A 25852-nucleotide genomic window follows, 5' to 3' on the forward strand; every position below is an offset into this window, starting at 1 on the left:
GTACCCTCAATGGGCCACAAGAGGGTTCAAGGGAAAAGACTATAGAATATCCAAGATGTGTCACACGTATAGTTCTGAATGGGGAGAAACGCAACGCTCATGATGGCCGCATTATCAAAGAAAGCCCCGCCCTCTGAGTAAGCCAATTGGTAATCGGTAAAGTCAGTGTATAGCTACAACTGCCGTTAGAAGACCCTTTTCCTATAGAAACAGTCAGCGTTCTGAGACATGCACTCAGGACTGCACATGCGCACTGGCTGAAAATCAGCTTTAACACTATTGAAGTATAAGGAACAACATTTATGAGACAGTTGTTATTAGATTTCATTGGTGATTTCAAATATGAAATTTAATCGTAAGCTTTGTGAACAGTTTTGGATAATTTGATGTTTCCCCAATCAAAGACATAGGAGTCTTTGAGTGGACACTTGCACGCCTGAGAGGCGTTTCAAAGATGGCCACCGGGTGAAATGACTTGTCTGTTATAGGGGATCTGCAGAAAATGTGAGTAAAAACAAAAACAAAAAATTATATATATATATATATATATTTTTTTTTTAAAAAAGTTTTTTTTTTAGGAATAATGTTCATTGGTTCGTATTATGATACTAATTTTATTATTAAATATCATCAATGCAATAATCCAATTTTTAAAAGATTCACAGAATTTGATCATATTTGTTTCATTAATGAAATAATGAAATGTTCAGAAATTAGAAAATCACAATCACAAAATCACAACCACAATCTTTTTTATTTGGCCTTACAACTACACTAAATGTATTAATTATTAATAATAACAAGCAATAGCTGTGAACTAAACTTTATTTAATACAAATTAAATATTTGTATTAAGTATATATATATATATATATATATATATATATATATTAAATCCACATAATATTTATATAACTTAATTTAGTAAAATGATAATATAAAAGCAAATTAAACAATTTAGAAAATAAGGCAGTGGCAATTAGTGGCTATAGATGCTATTTGCACTAACTGTTAATAGAAATTAGATGCTATTTACACTAAGTGAAAATAGTGATGGATTCTATTCAGACTAAGTGAAAATAGTATTTTTTTAATGATATGGTATTTACACTAAGTGCAAAAAGTTACAGATTCTATTTACACTATGTTAATTTTCCACTCTTGACACTGCATTATTGCAAATAGTGGCAATTATCTACAACTCAGCATTTGTAGTATACATTATTAAATTATAAAACAGTATGCAATAATAAATTATTGTGTACATTTTAATTTGAAATCAAATTATTAAATGGATATCACCTTACTGGGGCAACAAAACCCCTGCACCTACCCTAACCCTATCTGATACTTTATTTTCAACTTGATTATTTCCTTCATTTTTATTGAAAATAAATGCTTTTCTGATGTGATCTGAAATTTGAAAAGGGTGAAAAAAAAAAGCCTTAAAATTTTAAGTTCAGTCAACTAAAATAACAGTCAACTTGAAATGTTAAGTTGTACTAAGTAACAACTTAGATATTTGTGTTTGCTAAACTTAACAGATGGGTAAGTACAGCTGCCTTAAAATTTTAAGTTGATTCAACTCAAATATCTAAGTTGTCACTTAGTATAATTTAACATTTCAAGTTGAATAAACTTTGAGTTGACTGAAATTTTAAGGCAGCCAGGTTACAAATTATTTTAAGCTGACTCTAACCTCTGCCAACAAGGCGGGCACACTCCGTTAAAATATAGATATATATAGCAATCTCCACCTGTTACTGAAAGATACTCAGCAAGTCCAAAACTGGTTTAGAGACTGAAGGAATAAGAAAGTGTGCTTGAAAGCCAAGACATGAGCAGTCATGGTGGAAGACGCATGACTTGCACTAATGAATCAATACAACCTTTCATAAGGGCCCAGGTCATTATAATTCTCGAAGTGATTCAAATCACTATGAAGGGAACTACAGGCTTATTTGTATTCCGTTTCAGTACTGGAGGGGGAAGGAAGGCCAGTCGGCAGTTTGCACAATCAGGTTCCCAGCAGAGTGAAGGCGGTCTGGTCAGAAGAACCTAATTCTCTCTCTCACAACGGCTCAGGGGGATCAGGCATGAGAAGTGTCATTACGGTGACAGAATCCAATGGAATGATTTGAAAAGAATGCGATTGAGGTTGAGAAGGAAATCTGTGAAATAAATGAGAGTTATTATTTCTGCTATAGCTGTGTATGGAGAGAAAGACAGAGAGAGAAAAAAAGCAATGGAAAGAGGCAGGCTGGTTAGTGAAGGCAAGAGGCAACCGCTTTAGCCCCAGGGTGATTGGACCTCTCTTTTCAGACAACTGAAAGCTGTGTCTACGCTTTAGACAATCACAGCATGGGAGAGTTAAAGCACACACACGCGCAAGCATTCAAGTCAGGATGATGTCAAGAGTATGAATAGCACTCGAAATGTGCTGCAAAATCACAAACTTACCCTTTATTATACTTTATTATATCAATTGATTTTCCCTCCTTTATTTCTCTTTCTTCTGTGGAACACACAAAAAAGATATTTTAAGGAACGCTTTAGTATATTTTATTCATACAGTGAAATACAATGACTGTCTTTGTATGGACAAAAACAGTTCTTCAAATTATCTTCTTTTGTGTTCCACAGAAGAAAGTCCTGCAGGTTTGCAACAACATGTGGGCGAGAAAATACAGAAACAGAATTTCATTTTTAGGCGAACTATCCCTTTATGCTTGCAGTTTTCCATGCAGCCCTAGTGTACACATTCACAGCCTTGGTCTTGAGTTTGTAAGTATAATTTCCTCAAATGTATTTCAAGCCTGCTCATCTGAAACCCCTGATTTTTTTCCCCAATTAAATCCGAAAACCAATTAACTTGCATAACACTGGTGTTTGAAACCATCAAGTGCTTGACTCCTCTCACAATAATCTGTGCAATAATCATTTCCATCAGTTGAGCCAAATTCACACTCACAGCTCAGACGGTCGGCTCTCAGCAGGAGTAGGAAGCCGGCTACCCCTCCTGCGATGTCCAATAGAGACGTTCCGCCAGCTGCTGTTTTCCCATTTTCCGAAAGCGCAAAGAAATGTCCCTCCATCATTCATGGGAAACTTTGAAAGTGCCAGTTTCCCCATTGAAGAAGTGCCAAACTTCACATTTGGAAGGCCAAGTTCCTCTGAGATGCCACCAAAACACAGTGGCGGGGTTTTACCCAGCTGTCAGCTGTAGAATGCCATCATATCATCGCTTTATTACAAATGTCAGACTCACGGCTGGAAACACCCCCCATTGATTAGAGGCTGGATAATTGGATTGTGGCTCTACCTCTGAAACACTGACTGGGGGCATTTAGAGGGTGAAGACCATGAAAGGCAATATCAGGATGTGCGTATAGAAGAACCGGATGAGAAGAACAACAATAAAAGGTGAGGATGTGAAGGAAACTCTGGTTAAAGGATTAGTACACTTCCAGAATAAAAATTAACTCACCCTCATGTCAGCCAAGATATTCATGTCTTTCTTCCTCAGTCGAAAAGAAATTAAGGTTTTTGAGAAAAACATTCCAGGACTTTTCACCATATTGTGGACTTCGGTGGTGGTCAACAATTGAAGGTCCAAATTGCAGTTTTTGAGAAAAACATTCCAGGATTTTTCACCATATAGTGAACTTCAGTGGTGGTCAACAAATTGAGGGTCCAAACTGCAGTTTTTGAGAAAAACATTCCAGGATTTTTCACCATATTGTGGACTTCAGTGGTGGTCATCAGGTTGGGTCCAAATTGCAGTTTTTGAGAAAAACATTTCAGGATTTTTCACCATATAGTGAACTTCAGTGGTGGTCAACAAATTGAGGGTCCAAATTGCAGTTTTTGAGAAAAACATTCCAGGATTTTTCACCATATAGTGAACTTCAGTGGTGGTCAACAAATTGAGGGTCCAAACTGCAGTTTTTGAGAAAAACATTCCAGGATTTTTCACCATATTGTGGACTTCAGTGGTGGTCATCAGGTTGGGTCCAAATTGCAGTTTTTGAGAAAAACATTTCAGGATTTTTCACCATATAGTGAACTTCAGTGGTGGTCAACAAATTGAGGGTCCAAATTGCAGTTTTTGAGAAAAACATTCCAGGATTTTTCACCAAATAGTGGACTTCAGTGGTGGTCAAAAAATTAAGTGTTCAAATTGCAGTTTTTGAGAAAAATATTCCAGGATTTTCACCATATAGTGGACTTAGCCTGTCCTCCAACAAAAAAACGACCCTATAGGTCGTTTGTGCAAGAACCTAATTTTTAAAGGGGTCATCGGATGCCAAGTTCACTTTTTCATGTTGTTTGAACATTAATGCGTGTTGGCAGTGTATATACAAATCTACCCTATAATGATAAAAATCCATGCAGTGGTTTTTAATTAATCTGTAAAAATAATATTCCCTTTTTCAAATCGAGCCGTTCTCAGATGCCTGTCGGTGTGCCATCACAGAGCAGGGATGTAAGTTAGACAAGAATATCTCCGATTGAGCGATTGAGGTGTTGTGTTGCTGGATGTAATAATGAACATAGTGGTCGTCATTTACTCCGACATCTGAGCCGCTGAAGATGCAGTAGATTACGTTTGTTTGTGAAGGGAATGCGCCTCCCGATCTATGTATATCCGTCTATGTTCGTGCGAATCATTCATGATCCAGCTTCACTTACAGCAGAAGTGAGTATAAGCGTTTTTTTATGAATCTTTGCGATCGCCTTTCCTTATAACGTGGTAGTTAGGAAGTTTAGCGGCTAAACGCGGCTAATGTAAACAAGGCCGTCTTTCCACAGAGAGAAGAAAGGGGCGGGGTGAGCAGAGCTCATTTGCATTTAAAGGAACAACCCCTTAGAATGAGATGATTTTTGCAGAGCTCATTTTGACAATGTAAAAAGGTTGTTGTTTTACAAAACCATTGAGAATTTTTAATCAAAGTATATTAGAGACTTTTCATTAAGACCCTAAAGAATCATATCAACTTGTGGAAAATGGGCATCCGATGACCCCTTTAAGGTTTTAAGGTTAGGCGCACTCTAGCGGGTGTAAAAACAATGACTGTGTCGTGTTGCATCTGTCCTCATGAAATGACGTATGACGTCATTACCAATCAAAATACGTGTTTATTTAAATGCAATGTGTGGACTTTTTACACTGATTTCGCAGTAATTCGTAATATTTTACTAGGTGGCTAATTCGTATGAATGACCACATATAACCCCACCCCTAAACCTACCCTCACAGAAATCATGCAAAATCATGATTTATAGTGCATGTACATTTTATGAGCATGTGCATTCTCTGGGATCAAACCCATAATCGCATGATCACATGATTGATTACATATTGTTGCATAACGCAATGCTCTACCAACTGAGCTACACACAACCCATATTACGGCACGGATAAAAGAGTAAAAAAACATTCATATGAAAGTGTACTGTTGCCAACAGGGGTGCAATTGTAGTATACGCTCTGATGGGTCATATTTCAGTGTTTACAAAGCAAACGTGCAAAGTAAGTCAAATGCCCTTTACAGAAAAAGGTAGAACAATGTACCTGGGTTTGTTTGAAGCCCTTTGAAGCTGCGCTGAAACTGCAATTTGGACCTTCAACCCACTGATTCCATTGACGTTCACTATATGGAGAAAAATCCTGAAATGTTTTTCTCAAAAACCTTAATTTCTTTTTGACTGTAGAGGGAAAGACATGAACATCTTGGATGACATGGGGGTGAGTAAATTTTAAGAAATTTTTGTTCTGGAAGTGAACTTATTCTTTAAGAACACTGCATTCTAAAATACACCAAAAATCTACCAAATAAATGTAATTAATATATTTTAGATAAATAAATGAATAAATTATTATGAAATAATACAGATTTTAATATAGCACTATTATATAAAAGATAAAAAGTAGTAAAACTATATTTATTGTTTCTGCAGGTATGAGTTCCATAATAATGTGGCAGACATTTAAGTCAGACATTATTAATGTATTATACTAGGAGTTGACAGTTATTTCAGTTTCAGTGTCAGCTTGCAGTTTTAACTTAAGACGCTTGAGGCTTTCTTTGAAAAACCTGCCAAAGCCCGAATCCCTCTCTTGTAGTTTGAGATATTAGTAGTCTTTTAAAACTAAATGTTTTTTTGTTTTGTTTTTTGTTTTGTTTTTTTGTAAAAGTCATTTGAAATAGCCTAAGGCAGAGTTTAACAGCTGGAACTCCCACAAGTGTTATCAACCTTGATTTATGGAGTAAATGATTTAAAAAAAAAAAAAAAGAAAAAGAAAGTTAAGTAAACCGTTCTTAAATGAAAACAAATTTGCAGCGGTTCCCAACGGCAGAGGACGACCATCCTGAAAGTGATATTACCTTGCTATCCGTCATCAATAATGAAAAGCCTCAATTCAACCGAGATTTAGCATCAAATCCATAAAATTAATAATTTATAGACTGTTTTTAAAATGTGACTCAGACAAATTTAGAGAGCCCATGCAAACAATAACAATGACAATGAGTCGTCTGGAACAACTTTACCTACCTCTGAAAAATTAATAACACCAGACATCACTTTTTTCAGTTGTTAAAATCCATTTTTAATTTTCCTTTTCTGCTTCAGAATTCCTCTCATAAGAAAAGTCTCAAGTGATGCAATAATCATGAATGTTCAAAGTATTTTTAAATGTAAAATGTCTGAAATGCATGTTCTGCTGCATTTAGATTCAGAATCTTCACTCGTCATTATAATTAGTCCCTTTATCTTTCTCTTGCAAGTATATTTCTATTTATAAACTGACCCTGCATTATAGATGTCACTGTCACCATTGTTCATATTGAAAAAAAGTAAAAATTCCCACAATGCACCACACTTCATCGCAATGTCAAACCCATGACATACTGTAAAAAAACGAGCAGAATATTATAAAAACATCAGTTTTATCACAAAGGACCAGATTGCATTTTAACAGCAATGTCATGATGCCAGGCAGGTTCAGTACACAGCTCTGTGAAAACATTATATGAAGGTCTTCTGACAGTGTCACTGTAACGTTTCCAGGAAAGGTGTTTTCACAGCTCCATAGTGTCCATAGTGACAGGATTTTTTAAGCTCACGGTACATACGTCACAGACTATTCTGTGTATTGCTGGAAGCAAGAAGTATCCAAAAATTCAAGAATGAAAAGAACTGAAGGTATATGTTCAAGAATTTGTCAATGAAAAGCCCATATTGATCGACTACTAAGTGGACGTGCCTGTCTCAGTGTCTACAGTAGTTACAGTCCTGGTTTGTGTGCGTCCTTCAAAATTACTGGCTCTAGCAGGTCCACAATGCATGGTTCATGGTGATTGGCCTTCAAATTAAATAACAACAAATCTATACTGCATCAAGCACATGCATGTTTTCTTAGAACTGAAATGTATGTAAAGGGCCCGTCAATTGACTAGTCATCCTTCAGTGCTTCTGACCTTTCTTAGAGACATACTCTCCAGTGAGCCTGATGATGCTTCACAGAAAAGGACAAAACAAGATACATCTATGTAAGAGCATTCTGTAATTACTGATGTGAGTTCAAAGAAAACCTGCCAGTCTTATGTTTGGCAGATCAGAGAAGCAGCATCCAGAAAACTACACAAACAAAGCACTCAATGTGCACGTACACACACTTACATTGCAACCATTTGGGAACAGAGAGGCTAATCTGGCCAGTGGCAAAGACATGTACACAATGAATACAGACTCTTCATACTACACTCAAAAAAAAAAAATAAATAAATAAATAAATAAATATATTTTACTCTCTTCTACTCCTTAGGGCCAGATGAACCTTGACAGTGCAGTCCTGAAGATTAGAAGACAGGAATTTCTCACTCTGCTACTCAGGTTAAAAACAAGGTTATACATTTTTTGATGTGTAAATTGCTCGCTTTAGCCTTTTTTTCACCTAGACACATTCTAGGGGTGTGTAGCAAAGTCATTATCTCTATGTGTATCTGTATCTGCTGTTATTTAGAAGAATCAGGATGTGGGAAAAAATATTTAGAAGCCAATAGCAAATATATCTTATATAATTCATACTGTAACATATATGATTGAATCAAAATAGGGATGAGTGATATAATGATAGACACAATTAACTGGTAGAAATTTGTCAAATGGTAGAGATGTCTTATCTGTTGCAGTTACACGCTCACATGACGTTGCTGTGCTACGTGGTCACAAAAACGTAACGTTTGCATGCTTTTAAGCATTGCGGTTTAAAAACAAGTGATTTTATGCATTGAAACGCAATCAGCAGCGAAAAAGAACTCATTTGCACGTGAAGACGAATTGAACCAAGTTATTTTGCTGCTTTATAGGCCGTGAACGGTTAAATTCACATACTTGTATGTGTCAAAATTTAGGACTTAAGTGAACGCAAACAGCTGAGAAAGAAAACACGTAGTGTAAGTAACAGAGTATTGTATCCAGGCAGCTCCTAAAGTGACAGCAGTCTACTGATGTCTGTCAATCACGTTTATCAAACAGATGTAACAGATGTAACATATAGATGTAACAATATTATCAATACCATGGTATCGCAAAACTGTCTCGATATTATCATGGTCACATGGTGATATGAAACGATATAGGTCTTCTGGGCAAAAAGTGTAAATTTTTTAAATATTCTAATGTAAAATGTCTTTAATTTTGCTTTGGCAGAGTATCTGTCAACTAAAACTAAAACCGATAGCACAATATGACTTATTCCGTTCGTTTTAACTGTGCGTTTCAAAGTGAAATGCACACATCATTCAGACGATCAGTTTGTGATCCGGTATTTTCCGTGCCTCAGAATGACTCTGTTCACAGTGAATGCAATGAACTAATTTACTGCATGTGCTGTGAGTTTAGCGCACTTTTGGGAACGCAACGGCCACCAGTTATACTTTATTTTCAAGGCAGATGATTACAGTATTTTACTACATTTGTACTGAGATGCAGGGCTGCCAATTTGCAGGGGGGAGGATAAAATATGGGAATAAAAATGTTTTGTTAAATGCCTGTTTTAGCACCATTTTAAACTTGGGTTAAATTCAGTATTTGCATGCATTCATTGTATGTACTTATACGAGTATAATTTAAAAAATGATGTAAGTTATTAACTTTTTAAATTTCACATTTAAAAACTGTGTTTACTCATGTTGAAATATTCAAATGAAAACCTTACAAATAAGTAAGCAGGTATGACCTGCAAATGTTCTAGATCCATGTATATGTATCTAGATACAGGTAGCCTACCTAGTGGATAAACCATGGCATTGCAAATGAAAATGATGTTGCCTTCCCATCACTCTCCAGAATAAAATGATTCTGTAAATGCCTTCCACGTAATAATCAATCCATAATATGCTGTAATGTTTACTTAAAATTGCTGCCTGTATGGTGAAGCTGTCGTCTATCCTACTTAAACTCATTCAAATGTATTGGTCAACGCTGGTAAAGAATTTAACTTTAAAATGTACAAAATGTTAATTTTCTCCCAGTCTTCATTCGTCTTTTTTCTTTTAAACAGCGCAATAAATGCTGTATTGTGGACTTTGCGATTTTGCGAATTTGCAATATTATCGAATCGTGACATTTTGATATCGTTACATCCCTACTCTTGACTAAATCACTTTTGTAACTTTAATAAGAATTTAATTTACACAGTGAAGAATATGAAGTGTTTTTATGTATGTTTATGTATTCGTTCTACAGTAGTTTTTTGTGTGTGTGTGTGTGTGTGTGTGTAATGCCTGTAATTAGTTTCTTATTCTTATTTAATCGCTGACTTCACTAAAAAAAGTAACTATATCATAATATATATTGTTATCGTGAAATAAAATGAGTCATATCATGATATAAAATTCTGGTCATATCGGCCACCTCTAAATCAGAACTATATCAACAAACCCAGAAGTGTGTCAAAACCAAAAAAAAATAATTAGATGTAACTCTATTCCATTTATCAGTTCCATAAAAATATGCCTTGTATAATTACTAAACGATTCTTTATTTTCTATTAATATATATATAAATGAAAAAAAAATGTAGTAAAATAAAGGGATTTTTTTTTTAATAAAAAAATGTACCACCACCACCAGGACTTCTTAAAAAGATTCTGCGATCTGCTGTTGTTTGCTACTATTGTAGGCCTCTGACTGCACTCCCATTTGTTGTCGCTGCTAATTTGCATAAATTCTGCCCAACTTTGCTAACAGCTACTGTAACTCTCACCAGAAACTGCTAAATTTTGCAACAATCAATGCGAGTAGCAGCATGTGTGAATACTGATCTCCATTAATGTGCACTCTTAGAATCCTACCTCATTTACATGTATTAATCAAGAGCTATAGGAAACAGATGCACTATGAGTTCGATCTACGCATTAGAGAGTCTATTAAATCTGTCAAATCTTGGGATTATTCTACGACAAAACTGTTTTTTTATCTCTCGGCCTGTTAAAAAGTTCCAGGCTAGAACAGATTGTACATGAGAGACAAGCTTTTCTGGATGCGTGTCGTCTAATCACATAGCAGGAAGCTGACTTTGAGAAGACAAACAGATGTTTAAACAAATGAGGTATACATAACGAGGTCCAGAATCATACATCCATAAGAAGCAGAATCGTCTGCGCTCATGCTGAACCATAACACATGTGCACCTGTAATTAGGTTCCCTCACTGAGAATCTTCCAGCAAACAAAAGAAAAGATGGCAAACAGAGAAGAGGAGCGCTTTCTGTGATCTGGGAGAACCATCAAGAGCTGAGGGTGTAGTTAGCTAATGCAGGCCTCTCCATTAGATGACAGGGGTCAACTACACGTCCCACTCTCCCTTTCACCTCTAAGGCTCCACGCGGCTAAAAGGATGACAGAGCCGCTGAACTCATCCGCGAAAGAGAACAAAATGCTGAGATGCTTGCCAACCAGCGTAACAGTATCACAGATGATTAAATGAGAAGAATGAGAGTCAGATAAAATGTCAGGCATGTTTACATTAACATATGTAAACAGGGGATGCTCCATAATGAGAGTAAAGCATACATGATACTTTTGGGTTATTTTAATGATATTTTTTAAATCAAAGCCCTGTACTAAATGTAATAGATAACACATGTAAATGTCCTCTAAACAGCTGCGTCTCTGTAGTGTATGGCATTTTAGCTCATAAACCTACTTCTAATACACTAACCACCCGTAGTCCAACTTAACTAGCCTCTATTTATACTGCCATTGTCATTCTTCTCAGCACAAACATGGCTCAGTCAGTGCCATTTGCCTAGTCTAATTATTTGTGCGCTATTACCGCCCATGCTAAGCAGCCGGTAAACAGACTTTTATTGAAAAGAGATGTTTGTGCATATTTTGTGTTGATCATGGCAGCAGTAATTCATCAAAATGATGATCAAATAATGGCAATAAACATCATGATGAGACATATATCCACGCACGGCGTAGTCGAGCACATTTTAATGATGCTATTTAGATCCTCTACAACCTGGAGAGCTGTGCTACATAAATAGCAATGAGCACTAATTTTTAGGCTTTTTGCATTATTTTCTCTCCTTTAGTGAATCTTGTGCCAAAACAATGCAGACAGCGCATGCAAATAAACAACATACCAACATAATCCCTACTTAGTGATTTCCCCCTTGTGTAAAGTATCACACACTGTCTCGAGTTTAGTTCCTGGTCTGTTTGCAACATTTAGCAGATCAATTCATTATTGCTCCATTGTTAAATATAGCAAAACCGGTTGGCAGAAACCTTGGAACAAATAAGAACAAGCATATAAAACTTTCTTATAGGAGAGAGGGAGAAACAGAGGCAGATGCCAAAGTTAGATTAAGTGCTAGTTAACTGAACTCTGCAGTTGTATAGAGCACAGTGAACCTGCTGATGCATGAATGGCAGCGTTCCAAGGGCCTTGTACCTGTCCTCTTTTCTTGCAGGATAACAGAAAATGGCCCAGCTCCAAGAACTAACAGCACTAATTTGTGGAAACCACAGCATCATGATATTATTAGATCATTCCACTGATCTTAAATCAAATATTAAAGGCTGAGATAATGCTGACCTCGGAATGCTATGAAAGTGTTGGATCCAGACAATTGCGTAACGTCAGGCAGAGCGAGCATATAAAGTGGAGGACTGAGGCAAGACTTTATTCTAATGATCACAAGATGCATCTAATTTAGCCATACTTACCCTTTAAGTTCCTTCGTAAGTTCAACCAAGCCATTTACATCATAATACGTATATTTTTACCAGCAAGTAAACAAATGCGGGCTATTCATGTCTTTTGTCTTATGCAAACATTATTTGACTCTGGAGGTAGTGGCTCAGAGCAGAATGGTGTCTGACTTAATGAACGTCATGAACAATGTCTCCCACTCTCTCCAAGGCATGTTTGCTAAAATGAAGAGTGCATTCAGCAACAGAGTGATCCATCCACGGTGTAACAGAGGGTGCCACTGAAGGTCATTCCTGCCTACTGCCGTAAGACTCCACGATTCTTCCGCTGTGTGCATGAAACATTGACTTGTTTTGACTCCTCTGCCTACAACTGTTTGTCTCAACAACTGCTTTACATTTGCTCTGTTTACAACATTTACTACCCACCAGTTCATGTGTATGATCTAATTTTGTATATGCTGCGCTGCAGTCTATATACTGTACGTACAGTATCTATCTACCCACCTATCTAACCTAAAGTACATATCTATCTAACCACCTATCCAACCTAATGTACGTATCTATCTGTGTAACCTATCTACCTATTCACCCATGCATCTAACCTATCTACCCACTCAGCCACCTCTTTAACCTATCTATTTATATACCCACTCACCCACCAGTTTATCTAACCTATCTGTCTACCCACCTATCAATTTACTACCTAGCCACCAATTTATCTAACCTACCTAGATACCCTATAGATATTTATCTACACAACATATCTACCCACCCACCCTTCGATCAATCTAACCTACAGTGCATATGCATCTACCCATCCACCTACTTATACTATCTACTCATTCATCCACCAGTTTATCTAATCTATCCATCTACCCACCCACCTTTACTATCTATCTACTCACTCAACCACCCACCCACCAGTTTATCGAACCTATCTACCCATCTACTAATTGACCGAAGCAAACTACAGTACATATCTATCCTCCCACCTATCTACCCTATCTTCCCACTCACCAACTGATTTATCTGACCTATCCATCTAAGCCACCTCTCTAACTGATCTATCTACTCAGTCAACCCACCAGTTTATCTAACTTATCTATCTACCATCCACCAATTTATCTAACTTGTCTAGATACCCACCCACCTGATCTGTCTAACATATCTACCCACTCACCGATTTGTCTAACCTACAGTAGATATTTATCTATGCAATCTATCTATCTACCCACCCACCCATCTATCTATACTATCTACTCACTCACCTACCAGTTTATCTAATCTATCTACCTAGCCACCAATTTATCTAACCTATCTAGATACCCCATATATATTTATCTACACAACATATCTACCCACCCACCCTTCGATCAATCTAACCTACTTTACATGTCTATCTACCCATCCACCTGCTTATACTATCTATCTACTCATTCATCCACTAGTTTATCTAACCTATCCATCTACCCACCCACCTATACTATTATCTACTCACTCAACCACCCACCCACCAGTTTATCGAACCTATCTACCCATCTACCAATTTATCGAACCTGTCTACCCACCCATCTGACCTGTCTAACCTATCTACTTATCTATCCAGTACATATTTACCTACCTACCACTGAACTATTAACCAATCTATCTATCCATCCAATCATTTATTTAATTTAATCTAGCTCAACCCACCGAATGATTTATCTATCCGTTCATGCATCCAGCAAATCAATTTGTCTTGTTCCCTTCTAACTGTCATTTAACTTGAATTGAGGTGGCACATATTACTGTATATCGGCTTTTTTTGGAATCACTTCTCATTTGAGACTCACGTTTAAATAAGTTCAAAAGAATCCAGAAAGGTCCATTTAAAAAAGTCCAGAAAGGTGTTCTGAAAACAGATTAAATACTCAAACGACATACCTTCCTGCACTGCTTGGAAAGGGTTGTTTCCATCTACAAACTCCACGGACACAGTGATCTTCTCTGTCTCCAGGATCTCGTTGTTGAGGTTGAGATCTGCCACTGCCATGCGGAACACCTCATCATCCTTTTTAGCAGACTCATCAAAAATGGCCCCTGAAAAAAAGAGGATTTGAGGCGATTTATCATATGATTGACAACAGAACAAAGAAATAGAAACTTGAAATGAATGAAATGAATTTAATAACAGCATAATCTAAATAGCTCTGTAACACTTTTATCTAATTCCTGACCAAAAGTTGTTTAGAGTTTATGTACCCTGTTTTGTTAACTAACAAATACCGCTAAGGTAATAATGTAATGCAAACCAAATGAAATATAAATATTAAAAAATAAAAATAAAAAAAAAACTGTTACCAAAATGTCTTAGAAGCAAAAAATGATAAATGACTATGTACATACTGAACAAATAAACGTAAGAAAAGCCAGCACAGCACAGCACAAACATCATCACTATATACAACATAAAATGAGTTCCAGACAGCAGCGCTGTGCCAAAAATCAATGCTTTATTATTATTACTCTGTCTGGCTTTATTCAGCACCTTACTTGATTAATTCAATAAATTAATCCTAGATGAGGTAAAAGAAAACATACCAGCCTTTAAGACTGCCAATTATTCAAGCTTCAGACAATCTTTAAACATGTAAACACGCAACGATCTGTACATATGTGCACTTCAGGTATCTAAAAGCTCAGGCAGAGTAAAAATATTTCTCTAAAGCAATTTCAGCGACACTTGTTGGTCTCTCTACAGATCCAGCTGCAACGGAAAACAGTATTTCAGGGCCTAAAATTGAATCTTGTATATCTATGTACAAGGAAATTGAATCTTGTCGACCTGTATACATGAGAGCTACGTCAAAAAATTGTCAACCCTCAGCGGTACGTGGGAAGTAGGCTGAAGCAGAGTATTTTCACAGTACGTGGAGACAAATTGGTGCTCTTTCAATGAGTGGCACACAGGAGATGTGCCCATATCACATTAGAGTCTGTGGTCAGCTGTGAACAGGCCAAGTCAAGACACTACCTGCAGGGCACTGTGAACACTGTCAGGCTTTTAACAAGAAAAATCTTAGAAAAAACACTCACTTTGTCTCCAATCCTCTGCAAAACATCATAATGGGTCTTTTATCTAAGGACAGAATAGAGTTGCCATAGAAACAAAACTCAAGGTGGAAGCTTCTAAAGCCGCATATTTCATCCATAGCGATGGGGAATGCTGTAGATGGGGGTATTATGCTCCAAACCCATGCGCATCTGCCTTGATTTGTTTTGCCAACTAATAAAATTCAAAATTCAGTTAGGTTGGATAGAGAATCTGTTGTAACTGCAAAAATTACTTTCCTAATATTTTTTCTTAAAACACTTTTTTCTTAAAGGGATAGTTCTAGAAAAATTCTGTCATTAATTACTCACCTTCATGTCGTTCCAAACCCGTAAGACCATTCGTTCATCTTTGGAACACAAATTAAGTTATTTTTTATTTAAATCTGAGAGTTTTCTGACCCTGCATAGAAAGCAATGCACCTGGCGCAGGAGCCGGCGTTCTGGTACTCTCCTGAATGCACGTGAAAGACTGACATGTAAGAGAAGAATTAGTTGAATAAACTCTTTTTTTTTTTTTTTTTTCTTTTTGCACACAGAAAGTATTTTCATAGCTTCATAAAATTAAGGTTGAACCACTGATGTCACATGGACTATTTTAACAATGTTCTTACTACCTTTCTGGGCCTTGAATGTGGTAGCTGCGTTGCTGTCTACACTGTAAAAAACAATTTGATGACTCAACTTAAAATAATTTGTTACCCGACTGCCTTAAAATTTTAAGTTCAGTCAACTCAAAGTTTAGTCAGCTTGGGGTGAGTACATTATATGTGAATCTTTGTTTTGGAAGTGGACTTCTCCTTTAAGTTGTACTAAGCGACAACGTAGATATTTGAGTTGATTCAACTTAAAATTTTAAGGCAGCTGGGTAACAAGCAAGCTTTTAAGTTTAACAAACAAATTTTTTTGTTTAGTCAACTCAAATATCTAAGTTGTCACTTTGTACAACTTAAAGGAGAAGTCCACTTCCAAAACAAAGATTCACATATAATGTACTCACCCCATTGTCATCCAAGATGTTCATGTCTTTTTCTTCAGTCGTAAAGAAATTACGTTTTTTGAGGAAAACATGCAGCTTCAAACGATCCCAAATGTGGTTGTAAACGATCCCAGACGAGGAAGAAGGGCCCTATCTACGAAACGATCAGTTATTTTAATTTTAAAAAAATACAATTGAAATACATTTTAATGTCAAACGCTCGTCTCGCCTTGCTCTCCATGAACTCTGTGTATTCTGACTCCAATCATATTTTCTCCTTCAACTTCAAAAATTATTTCAAAATCATCCTACATTGCTGCAGAAGTAAGTAAGACAAGACGAGCGTTTGGCATTAAAAAGTATATAAATTGTATTCTTTTTATTAAAATATCCAATCGTTATGCTAGATAAGATACACCCTTCTTCCTCGGCTGGGATCGTTTACAACCGCATTTCGGATAGTTTGAAGCCGCATTTAAACTGCATTTTGGAAGTTCAAAATTGGGGCACCAAACAGTCCATTATATGGAGAAAAATGCTGAATTTTTTTCCTCAAAAAACATAATTTCTTTGTAACTGAAGAAAGAAAGACATGAACATCTTGGATGACAAGGGGGTGAGTAAATTATTTGTAAATTGTTGTTCTGGAAGTGGACTTCTCCTTTAACATTTCAATTTCTTTTCTGAGTTGACTGAACTTAAAATTTTAAGGCAGCAGGGTAGCAAATTATTTTAAGTTGACTCAACAAATTGTGTTTTTTGTTTGTTTGTTTTTTGTTTTTTACAGTGTATGCAGGGTCAGAAAGCTCTCAGATTTAATCAAAAATATCTTAATTTGTGTTTAGAAGATGAATGAAGGTCTTACAGGTTTGGAACAAAAAGCCTTCAATTTCTTTACTTGTTTCTCAAGTAAACTTACCTTGTTGTAAGAAAGTTAACATTTTTTAAAGGAAAACAAGACAAAAATACTCATTAAGAAAATTATTTTTGCTGAGAACTTGCATGTCAACAAAACGCACCTTGTTGTCATGTTTCATTATGCTTAACAAAACAAAACAGAAAAGACAGACGGCTCAGGATGCTTGAGAATAAAAAAATAAAAAATTAAATGTTGAAAGGACACAGATGCTTGTTCAAATTGCTGCAAAGACTTCCTCAAGCACTTAGGTAGCATGATTGAGAACAAAACGTAATTCCACAATAAAGTGCTCAAGAGCCTGTAGCAAGTCCTCATAAGCAACACTGGCCAGATTAATATCCTGCAGCCACTCTCAAGAGGAATAAAGCAACAGGAATCAAATTCTTGCCTGTCTTAATCAGTCCTACTGACTATCCCGTGGGGGCTTCTCTTCTTCGGATGAGTGAGACAGTGTAAGTGTGTGCGAGTATGAAAGGGTAGTTGCGAATTCTGATTTACAAGCTGCCGGATTGCAGCTCTAAACAGGCAGAGAGGTTGCAGCTCTTGGGCAATTGAGTTGTGAGGCAAAAGACAACTTCATCAAATAAATCAAAGAGCAAAGAAATAGCACTGTCTGGTTCACGCTGACACACCAAGGGCAACTGAACTCATTTAGCCAAAGAGTTCTGTGTCACTATCTGGTCACAATCACAACAGTCCTAGACAGGTGGTCCAATTTTTAATCAGCCAATTCCCAAGAAAAGAGACCTTTGAGAAAATCTGATAAAACCCCTTGAATTAAAGTGGAATGGGAAGCAGTATCAAGAAATGGCAGATAATCAAGGAGCTATCCAAAATAAAAATAGAAGCACACAAACTGATTAGCCAACAATTAGCAATCTGCATCAAGTTGCAGCAGCACTACACACATTCATCATAGTATTGAACGGGCATCGAAGACTGACACTGACAAGAAATTGTTGAATAAAGTCTTTTTTTTTTTCTTTGCAAATAAAAAAATATTGTCGTAGCTTCATAAAGTTAAGCTTGAACCACTGATGTCACATGGACTATTTTTATCTATGTCCTTACTACTTTTCTGGGTCTTGAACGTGGCACGCTGTCTATGCAGGGTCAGAAAGCTCTTGGATTTCATCAAAAATATCTTAATTTGTGTTCTGAAGATGAGCAAAGGTCTGAAAGGTCTGAAAGGGTGAGTTTTAATTTTTAAGTGAACTATCCCTTTAAATTCACAGGATAATCAAAGTGCAAAAACCTTTGAGAATCAACTGGTGTTATAAAAAAAGATGAACATGGAACAATGCAACAATAATTCTGTCACTCTGATTCTCAAACAATGTCAGATTCATTGGAGAGCTTGGATAATTGGCCTTAAGCGGGTATTACAATGTGTTCTCTCTCAGCGAACTGCCACGACCTGAAGAAAATGAAAGACGACTTTTCCCTCCTACACTTCAGTCAGAGCAGCTAGAGGCTCTATATTGGTGCACACTGTCAAGCCTGTCACTGTTAGACAGTTTGAGAGGACCACAGCTGGGTGAAAAGTCTCTGCGGTTCACCCTGTCTTGCAAACCCTAGTCAGTAGGGTGGCAGTGTAATGGAGCTAAGACACATGTTGCATTTGCAAACAAATTGCTATTTGGAAACTCTCTTTGGTGAGTTTTGGGAGGCCTGTAACACCTGGAGAGAGGTATCTGTTAGCATTCATCCCAAAGGCACTGCTCAAATAGTGTGGGACCCCCTGGAAGCTTGCAATTTAAACTTTTTCTCATAGGCACTGCATCACAAATGCTGTACTAGGGACCATACTGAGCTGTGAAGTCAAAAGCAGCTGACGGGGGAAAAAAATATACACTACAGGGCAAAGGTTCAGAATAATTAAGATTTTTTATGTTTTTGAAAGAACTTTGCTTAACTCACCAAATTGGATTACAAAATACTGTAAAAACAATAACACTGTGTAGGGCTAGGTTTTGACACAAATTTCAATTCTTGATTCACAACCTTGCAATTCATTCCAATTCCAACTTGATTTGATTCGATACGGGTTATTTTGGATATATATCAGGTACAGTACATGGCAAATTTTCTCTCAACTCTCTCTCAAAAAGTCTCTCAACTGATGCTGTAAAACAGCCAGACATGAGAGTCAGCTGGTACTACATTACTTTAATATCGAAGACCGACACTGACAAGAAGAAATTGTCATTATTTTTTTTATATTTAGCAAATAAATAATTTACATGGATAAATATATACAAAAATAGAAAACAGTTCTTTTAAATTGTAATAATATTTCACAACATTACTTTTTTACTCTATTTTTAAACAAATAAATGCAGCCTTGGTGAGTTTAAGAGACTTTTTTCACAAACAAACACAAAAATATATATTTATTTCAAACTTAGTAGTGTAGGTCCATTTTAAAATACCAAAACACCCACAATAACAAAATCTACATCTTTTTGTATGGCCATCTACAGAGAAAGATCAGAGAGCCTGAACTAGACCATATTAACCAGCCAAAGCTTGACCTCTAAGGTCACTCAGATCAATACTCTTCAGTAGGGCAGTTAGGATAAAGCACACAAGGATAAAATACTCACAACCCCGATCCCTGAGGTCCTTGGTGATAATGAGGACAACTCACTCATTGGCACGGCCTGATGATGATGATGCATTGGATTGCGAGGGCATGAGGATTCCACATCTTAGGTGCAGATTTATGGCCACCGGGGCGCGTCTCTAAAAAGGACGGCTGGTTTGCGGTGACACCTCTGAGACAAGGCGGATTAATGAGCTTTGCAGACCACTGAGTGCAGTAATGGCCTGATATAATATGTAATATAAAAACAGCAACACAGAGCACTGTTTATCATAGTGGCAGTGGCCCGCCACGCACTGTCAGCCATTAATAACTCTCAATTTTTGCTTTGCAGCCGTGCAGACCTCTTGTCGTCTGCCAGCACGCAAACAAACGGTGCTGTTCTGGCTTTTGTTTGAGGATGTATGGTGGTCTACCCTCAAGCCTCTGCCTGCATTTATTGGGCCGTGGGTGAAATTTAATTAAACTGTCATGAACAACTGGCAACCCGCTGTCGTTATTTGCAGTTATTTTTAACAAAGCCTATCATCACCATATTAAAACAATGATGACACCCCTGCTGGAAAGACCTGCATAAATATGCCGTGTTTGGACGCTGATTCCCACCATGGGATGCCAGTGTGCAGGTGTCCTGACCATGTTAACTAGCTTAACCAGAGCTACTTCATTAAGGCATAAAGTATATTTATTCTAAGTGAGTAAATGCTTTACATTCAGTAAACACAGACTGTTCTGTCCTAGTTTTTTTAATGTATTTGTCATGTAGTTTTAAGATGTCAGAAAAACGCTTGTTTACACAACTGCATTTGCAATAAGGGCTGGATCAGATCTGAGCATGACAATTGCTTGACAGCTCTTCAGTGTGAGAACTTGAATGATGAAGTTCCTTTAAGGCAAATCAGTCCACTATGAGGCCACATTTGCAACACCCCTGGGCCATCTTAGCTCCTATCAACTTGAATGGAGAAAGACTTAAATCTCGGTTGCTTGTCAAAACTGTGCTTCAATAATATAATTCAAATGAATAAAAAATATCAGACAACGGTATAAGATAATGTACAGTACTATGCTTCTTAAATTAAAATGACGACAAAAATAAATACATTTTCTAGGCAAGCCCAGTTAATGTGCAAACTAAACTAACTCTTTTTTGCCTCTTTTTCAGTAAAAATATCAGAAATTCCTCAAATGATATTTTATTTCTGAGGCAACGCTACATTAGATATTAAGACTTGTTAACTTGTTAACATGTTCTGACTCGAAAACAAGTCTTAATAAGTCTTAATCAATCGTAATATCTTATGCAGTGCTGCTTCTCATGTGAATTAATCGTTTCAAGGAATTTTAGATGTTTTAACTGGAAAATTATACATTTAAAAACTCATGATGATTCCGTATTTTATTTATTTATTTTATTTATTTATTTATTTTGTAATGCACGCATTAGAGCAAAAAAAAAAATGGCTCTTTTAAGCTGCCATTTTGAGCATTACATTTGATAGATCTGGTTGATATCCCACCAATTTATCAACAATAATTCTGCTGGTTACAAACAGCTTTAAACCATCCTAAGGAAGTTGGCTGGTGTAAACTGGTCTCCCAGCTTTGACAACCATGTTACAAATGTAACTTTTTTTTAGCTGCAGTCGAACTAAAATCTGTATTGTTAGGCAGACCAGTTTTGACATGCGTAATTTAAAGTAAATAAACTATATCAAAATGTCAACTAGCCCTTTAAAGATGCAGTATGTAATATTGACAGTCAGCGGTTAAATGGGTAGTGCAGTCCAAATTCAAAATATTGGTTCTCACGCCCCCTCCTCCTCACACTCGATGCTAACGTAGGTGGCCAGATTGAGGGCATTCACTCAACCTCACCTCTCCCTCCTTCATTTTTTAAAGTTAGACATAAACTTTCTCAGTATTCCTCAATCTATTCATTACAAACAATATAACAAAAAAGAAGAATGTCTGTTTTATGATTAATTTTTTTTATAAAAAGTGTATAGGGTCGCTAGGGGTGTGTATTAGTGTAAGTATATTTTTCCTGCTCAACAATCTGATGACTCAATACATGCAATTCACCTTTATTCCTCGAGGTAGCACAATTTAATAGAAAATAATGACGTGATGTTTCATAATTACCACAGGCATAAAACAAAACAATATCATCGGCAAAAATTGAACTGGTTTGAATGGCTTTACTGCAGAACAATTACTGTATGCCATAAAATAAAATGTCACTGTCATTTGATGATGGATGTGGTAAATAAACAAACTATTGATTTTAAAGTCATTGAAAATAATAGTTTTGCGAATATGGTTGAGATCACAAAGATGAACCAGATGCTGAATGTACTGTGGAAGTGCGATCTGACAATGACAGCGATGGTACAATCATCTGCCCAAATTAAACCCTTACAAGTTTCAAAAGATACCGATATATGCTTTATTTTATTCTTCTGTATTTGTTTTTAACATATCAAGAGAGTTTTTTGCTACTGCAGAAGTAAGATATCCATCTGTGCTGGATATGTAGGTCCGGGTCGCTAAAGACACAAATATGTAATAATGATTGGCGAAAAATTAATGTATTTAAGAGTTAATATGCCTCTGGTCATAGAGCTATTTAGCTGAATGCTTAGGCTTTTTAGACCAGGTAGAATGTGTGATCTCTGACTGACTGCACTGCAGAACCACACAGACCAAAACAAAAACAGACATTCCGACACGGAATCCACATTTTCAAATCAAAATAACTAGCTGTAGCTTTTTAAAGGAGAACTCCACTTCCAAAACAACAATTTACAATTAATTTACTCACCCCTTTGTCATCCAAGATGTTCATGTCTTTTTTTACTTCAGTCGTAAAGAAATTATGTTTTTTGAGGAAAACATTTCAGCATTTTTCGCCATATAATGGACTGATGTGGTGCCCCGATTTTGAACTTTCTAAAATGCAGTTTAAATGCGGCTTCAAACGATCCGAAATGCGGTTGTAAACAATCCCAGCTGAGGAAGAAGGGTCTTATCTAGCAAAACGATAGGTTATTTTAATAAAAATAATACAATTTATATACTTTTTAATGCCAAACGCTCGTCTTGTCTAACTCTGCCTAAAAGTCCCATTTCATGTTCTCCCTCAACTTCAAAATTGTCCTATATCGCTGTTTTACCTTTTTTGTTAAGGGTGTTTGATCTTCTTTGCATGTTCATTTTGCAAAGACTGGGTCGGTACTTCTGCAGCAACGTAGGATGATTTTGAAATGATTTTTGAAGTTGAGGGAGAAAATACGATTGGAGTTTTTCGACATACCATAACTGTCTTGAGTCAGAATACACAGAGTTCAGGGAGAGTAAGACAAGATGAGTGTTTGACATTAGAAAGTATATAAATTGTATTATTTTTATGAAAATATTTTTTTTTTCACTAGATAAGACCCTTCTTTTACAACCGCATTTGGGATCATTTGAAGCCGCATTTAAACTGCATTTTGGAAGTTCAAATTCGGGGCACCATATCAGTCCATTATATGGAGAAAAACGCTGAAATGTTTTCCTCAAAAAACATAATTTCTTTACGACTGAAGAAAGAAAGACATGAACATCTTGGATGACAAGGGGGTGAGTACATTAACGGTAAATCTTTGTTCTGGAAGTGGACTCTTTTAACATGTTTCCTACAAATCTGCAACTGTATTATGGTGTTTTTATGCTTTAATGCAGTCAAAAACTGACATACATTTAAACTGAAAGCCAGGACTTTCGTTCTTACAACGTAACACCTTGGTGTGAAAATCACCTTGTGCCATATGAAACCAAAGTCTAAATCAAGAAGTAAAACAGTTTTATGCAAAAGAAGTCACTGTGGGTTAATTGAGTGTAATGGAATTACAAACAACACTATAGTCACTGTTAATTTGTGTTTGTGAGAATCTTACAATACAGCTGTTACAAGACAAGGAGCTGTGATTGAGTCACAAGTGGTTAAGACTGTTATGTATTCAGCTTTACACCAGGGAACACTCTCATTCAGGCGAGTGTATAACGGGCATATTAAAGGACTTTGGCAGAAACACACACACCAGCAAAAGCTTTCCCTGTTGATGGCTTGACACGACCTGCGTGTGCAATAAGACACCTGCCGCACATTATCCTTTTTGAGAACGATTTGAAAAATATTCCCAAAGACGGTATTTCTTCCGCGAAATTCACTGCATGCTTCCCTCCCTCAGGCTCCGACGCACTTTCATTATTACAATGTAAATTAATTTCCCTTCATCATTAATGCATTGAGCTGCCAGCTTCCCCTGCCCCTCAAAAGCAATTTCCATCCTGCATTGCTGTCCTTCACCTTTTCCTTTTGCACACATCTTTGCTTCTGACATTTAATCAAACCTGGCTTAAATGGGGCTGCTCAGTCCTCAGACAGATGGGCACGTGAAGACACGACTCCTGTTAGAGAAGGACCCTTTGACATCATTAAGAGAGTGACAGTCCAACAATGAGTCATGCTGTCCACCGGACGGAAAGGCGCGGAAGAAATGAGAGGAGAAGCCGGGGAAAGTGGGACAGGCCAAGAATTATTTTCACCTCTGCGTACGGCTTCGCGATTGTTGCTCCAGCTCCCCGCAGTGTCCTCGTCGTCTGTGTTTGTCCCAAAGCGAAAAGCTGAGCTCACAAAAAAAAAGTCCCAAGGGGCTGGAAAGTTCTTGCACCTGAATCAGGAAAGGGAGTTCACGGCTCTGAGGTCCAAAACCTATCTATAAGTAAAAAACTTAACCGCCAGTAATTTTACATGCCTTCCCTAAGGAAACCGGTTTCTGACAAGCTTCAAGGCTCTGTAATGCATGCTTAATGATCTAGAACAAATTCAAAAGCGCTTTAGACATTACCATCCAAATATTTAATGACTATAATGTCGATTTCTCAGCTGAAATGAAGTCAAGTTGAAAAAAATGTATATTTAAATTTAATTTACTTAACTACTCCATCAAGCGCAGTGGCGTTGCGGGTTTCACATATTTGGAGTAGCTTTTGCTATTTTACAATGGAAATTGATCTTGAGCCTTGTTTGGATGCTGATTGCCCATTAATTAATTAGTATTTTCCCATTGGTCCAAAATGTCAATATTCAGCATCCATCAGAGCTGCAGTGTAACGTGGCTGAATCCAGTTACATATTGATGGTTTTCTGTCTTAAATGGCGGCATGCTTCATTAACACAGCCGTATCTATAGCATCGCTGCCATAAAGGATTTTAAAGAGCTGTTTGGTGGTTACAGGCAAGGGTGCGTTAAATATAACATGAGCCTTCGTGCACAGTCAAATGGTCTATAAAATACAAAGTTTTGAATATTTTTTCACTCCAGTCTTTTTTTTCTGGACAGTTGAACTTGACATATGGAACAATACAGATGACTCAGCCAGACGGAGTCATGCTGCACCTTCTGCCCATTTCCCGATGGACTTTCTTGGGCATATTTAAGGTTGTACTAAATATGACTACTGGGGTCAGAGCCTCGTGCCCTCATCGGGAGCAGTCTGACATGTTTTTGTGCTTCAGGCGACCCAGGTTTCAACCTCCTTTGCAATTCCGTCCCCCTCTCTCTTTCCCTCATGGCTTCCTGTCTACTCTATTCCACTCTGTGTTAGTAAATGGAGATGACACACAGTCTAAGAATTAAAGAAAATACATTTGTTACTGTACCAATATCTATCTATCTATCTATCTGTTTATCTGTCTGTCTGTCCGTCTGTCCATCTATACACACTGCAGTTCAAAAGTTTAGGATCAGTAAGACTTGTAATGGTTTTTATACGTTTCTTATGCTCATCAAAGCTGTATTTATTTGATCAAAAAAAGAAAAAAATAGTGAATATTATAAACATATTATTTCAACGTAAAATAAATGTTTTCTGTATGAATATATATTAAACAGTAATTAATTCCTGTGATGCAAAGCTGATTTTTTAGCATCATTACTTAAGTCTTCAGTGTCACATGAGCCTTCAGAAATCATT

At 36.8% G+C, this 25852-nt stretch overlaps 1 protein-coding gene across 4 annotated transcripts in view; it reads right to left on the reverse strand.

The window, feature by feature from the left end:
- Window positions 1–25852, reverse strand: part of grid2 (glutamate receptor, ionotropic, delta 2) — a 508841-nt gene that overhangs the window by 431873 nt on the left and 51116 nt on the right. For all 4 annotated transcript variants that reach the window (XR_007828268.1, XR_007828269.1, XM_051117352.1 and 1 more), the window contains exon 2: window positions 14159–14314. Coding sequence is in view for 2 of the 4 variants with exons in the window: in XM_051117352.1 (XP_050973309.1) it covers window positions 14159–14314 (156 nt within the window). In the remaining 2 variants the exon portion in view is untranslated. The remainder of the gene's footprint in view (window positions 1–14158; window positions 14315–25852) is intronic.

This window comes from Labeo rohita, chromosome 8, assembly GCF_022985175.1.
Source record: "Labeo rohita strain BAU-BD-2019 chromosome 8, IGBB_LRoh.1.0, whole genome shotgun sequence".
In the NCBI taxonomy this organism is placed as follows: domain Eukaryota; kingdom Metazoa; phylum Chordata; class Actinopteri; order Cypriniformes; family Cyprinidae; genus Labeo; species Labeo rohita.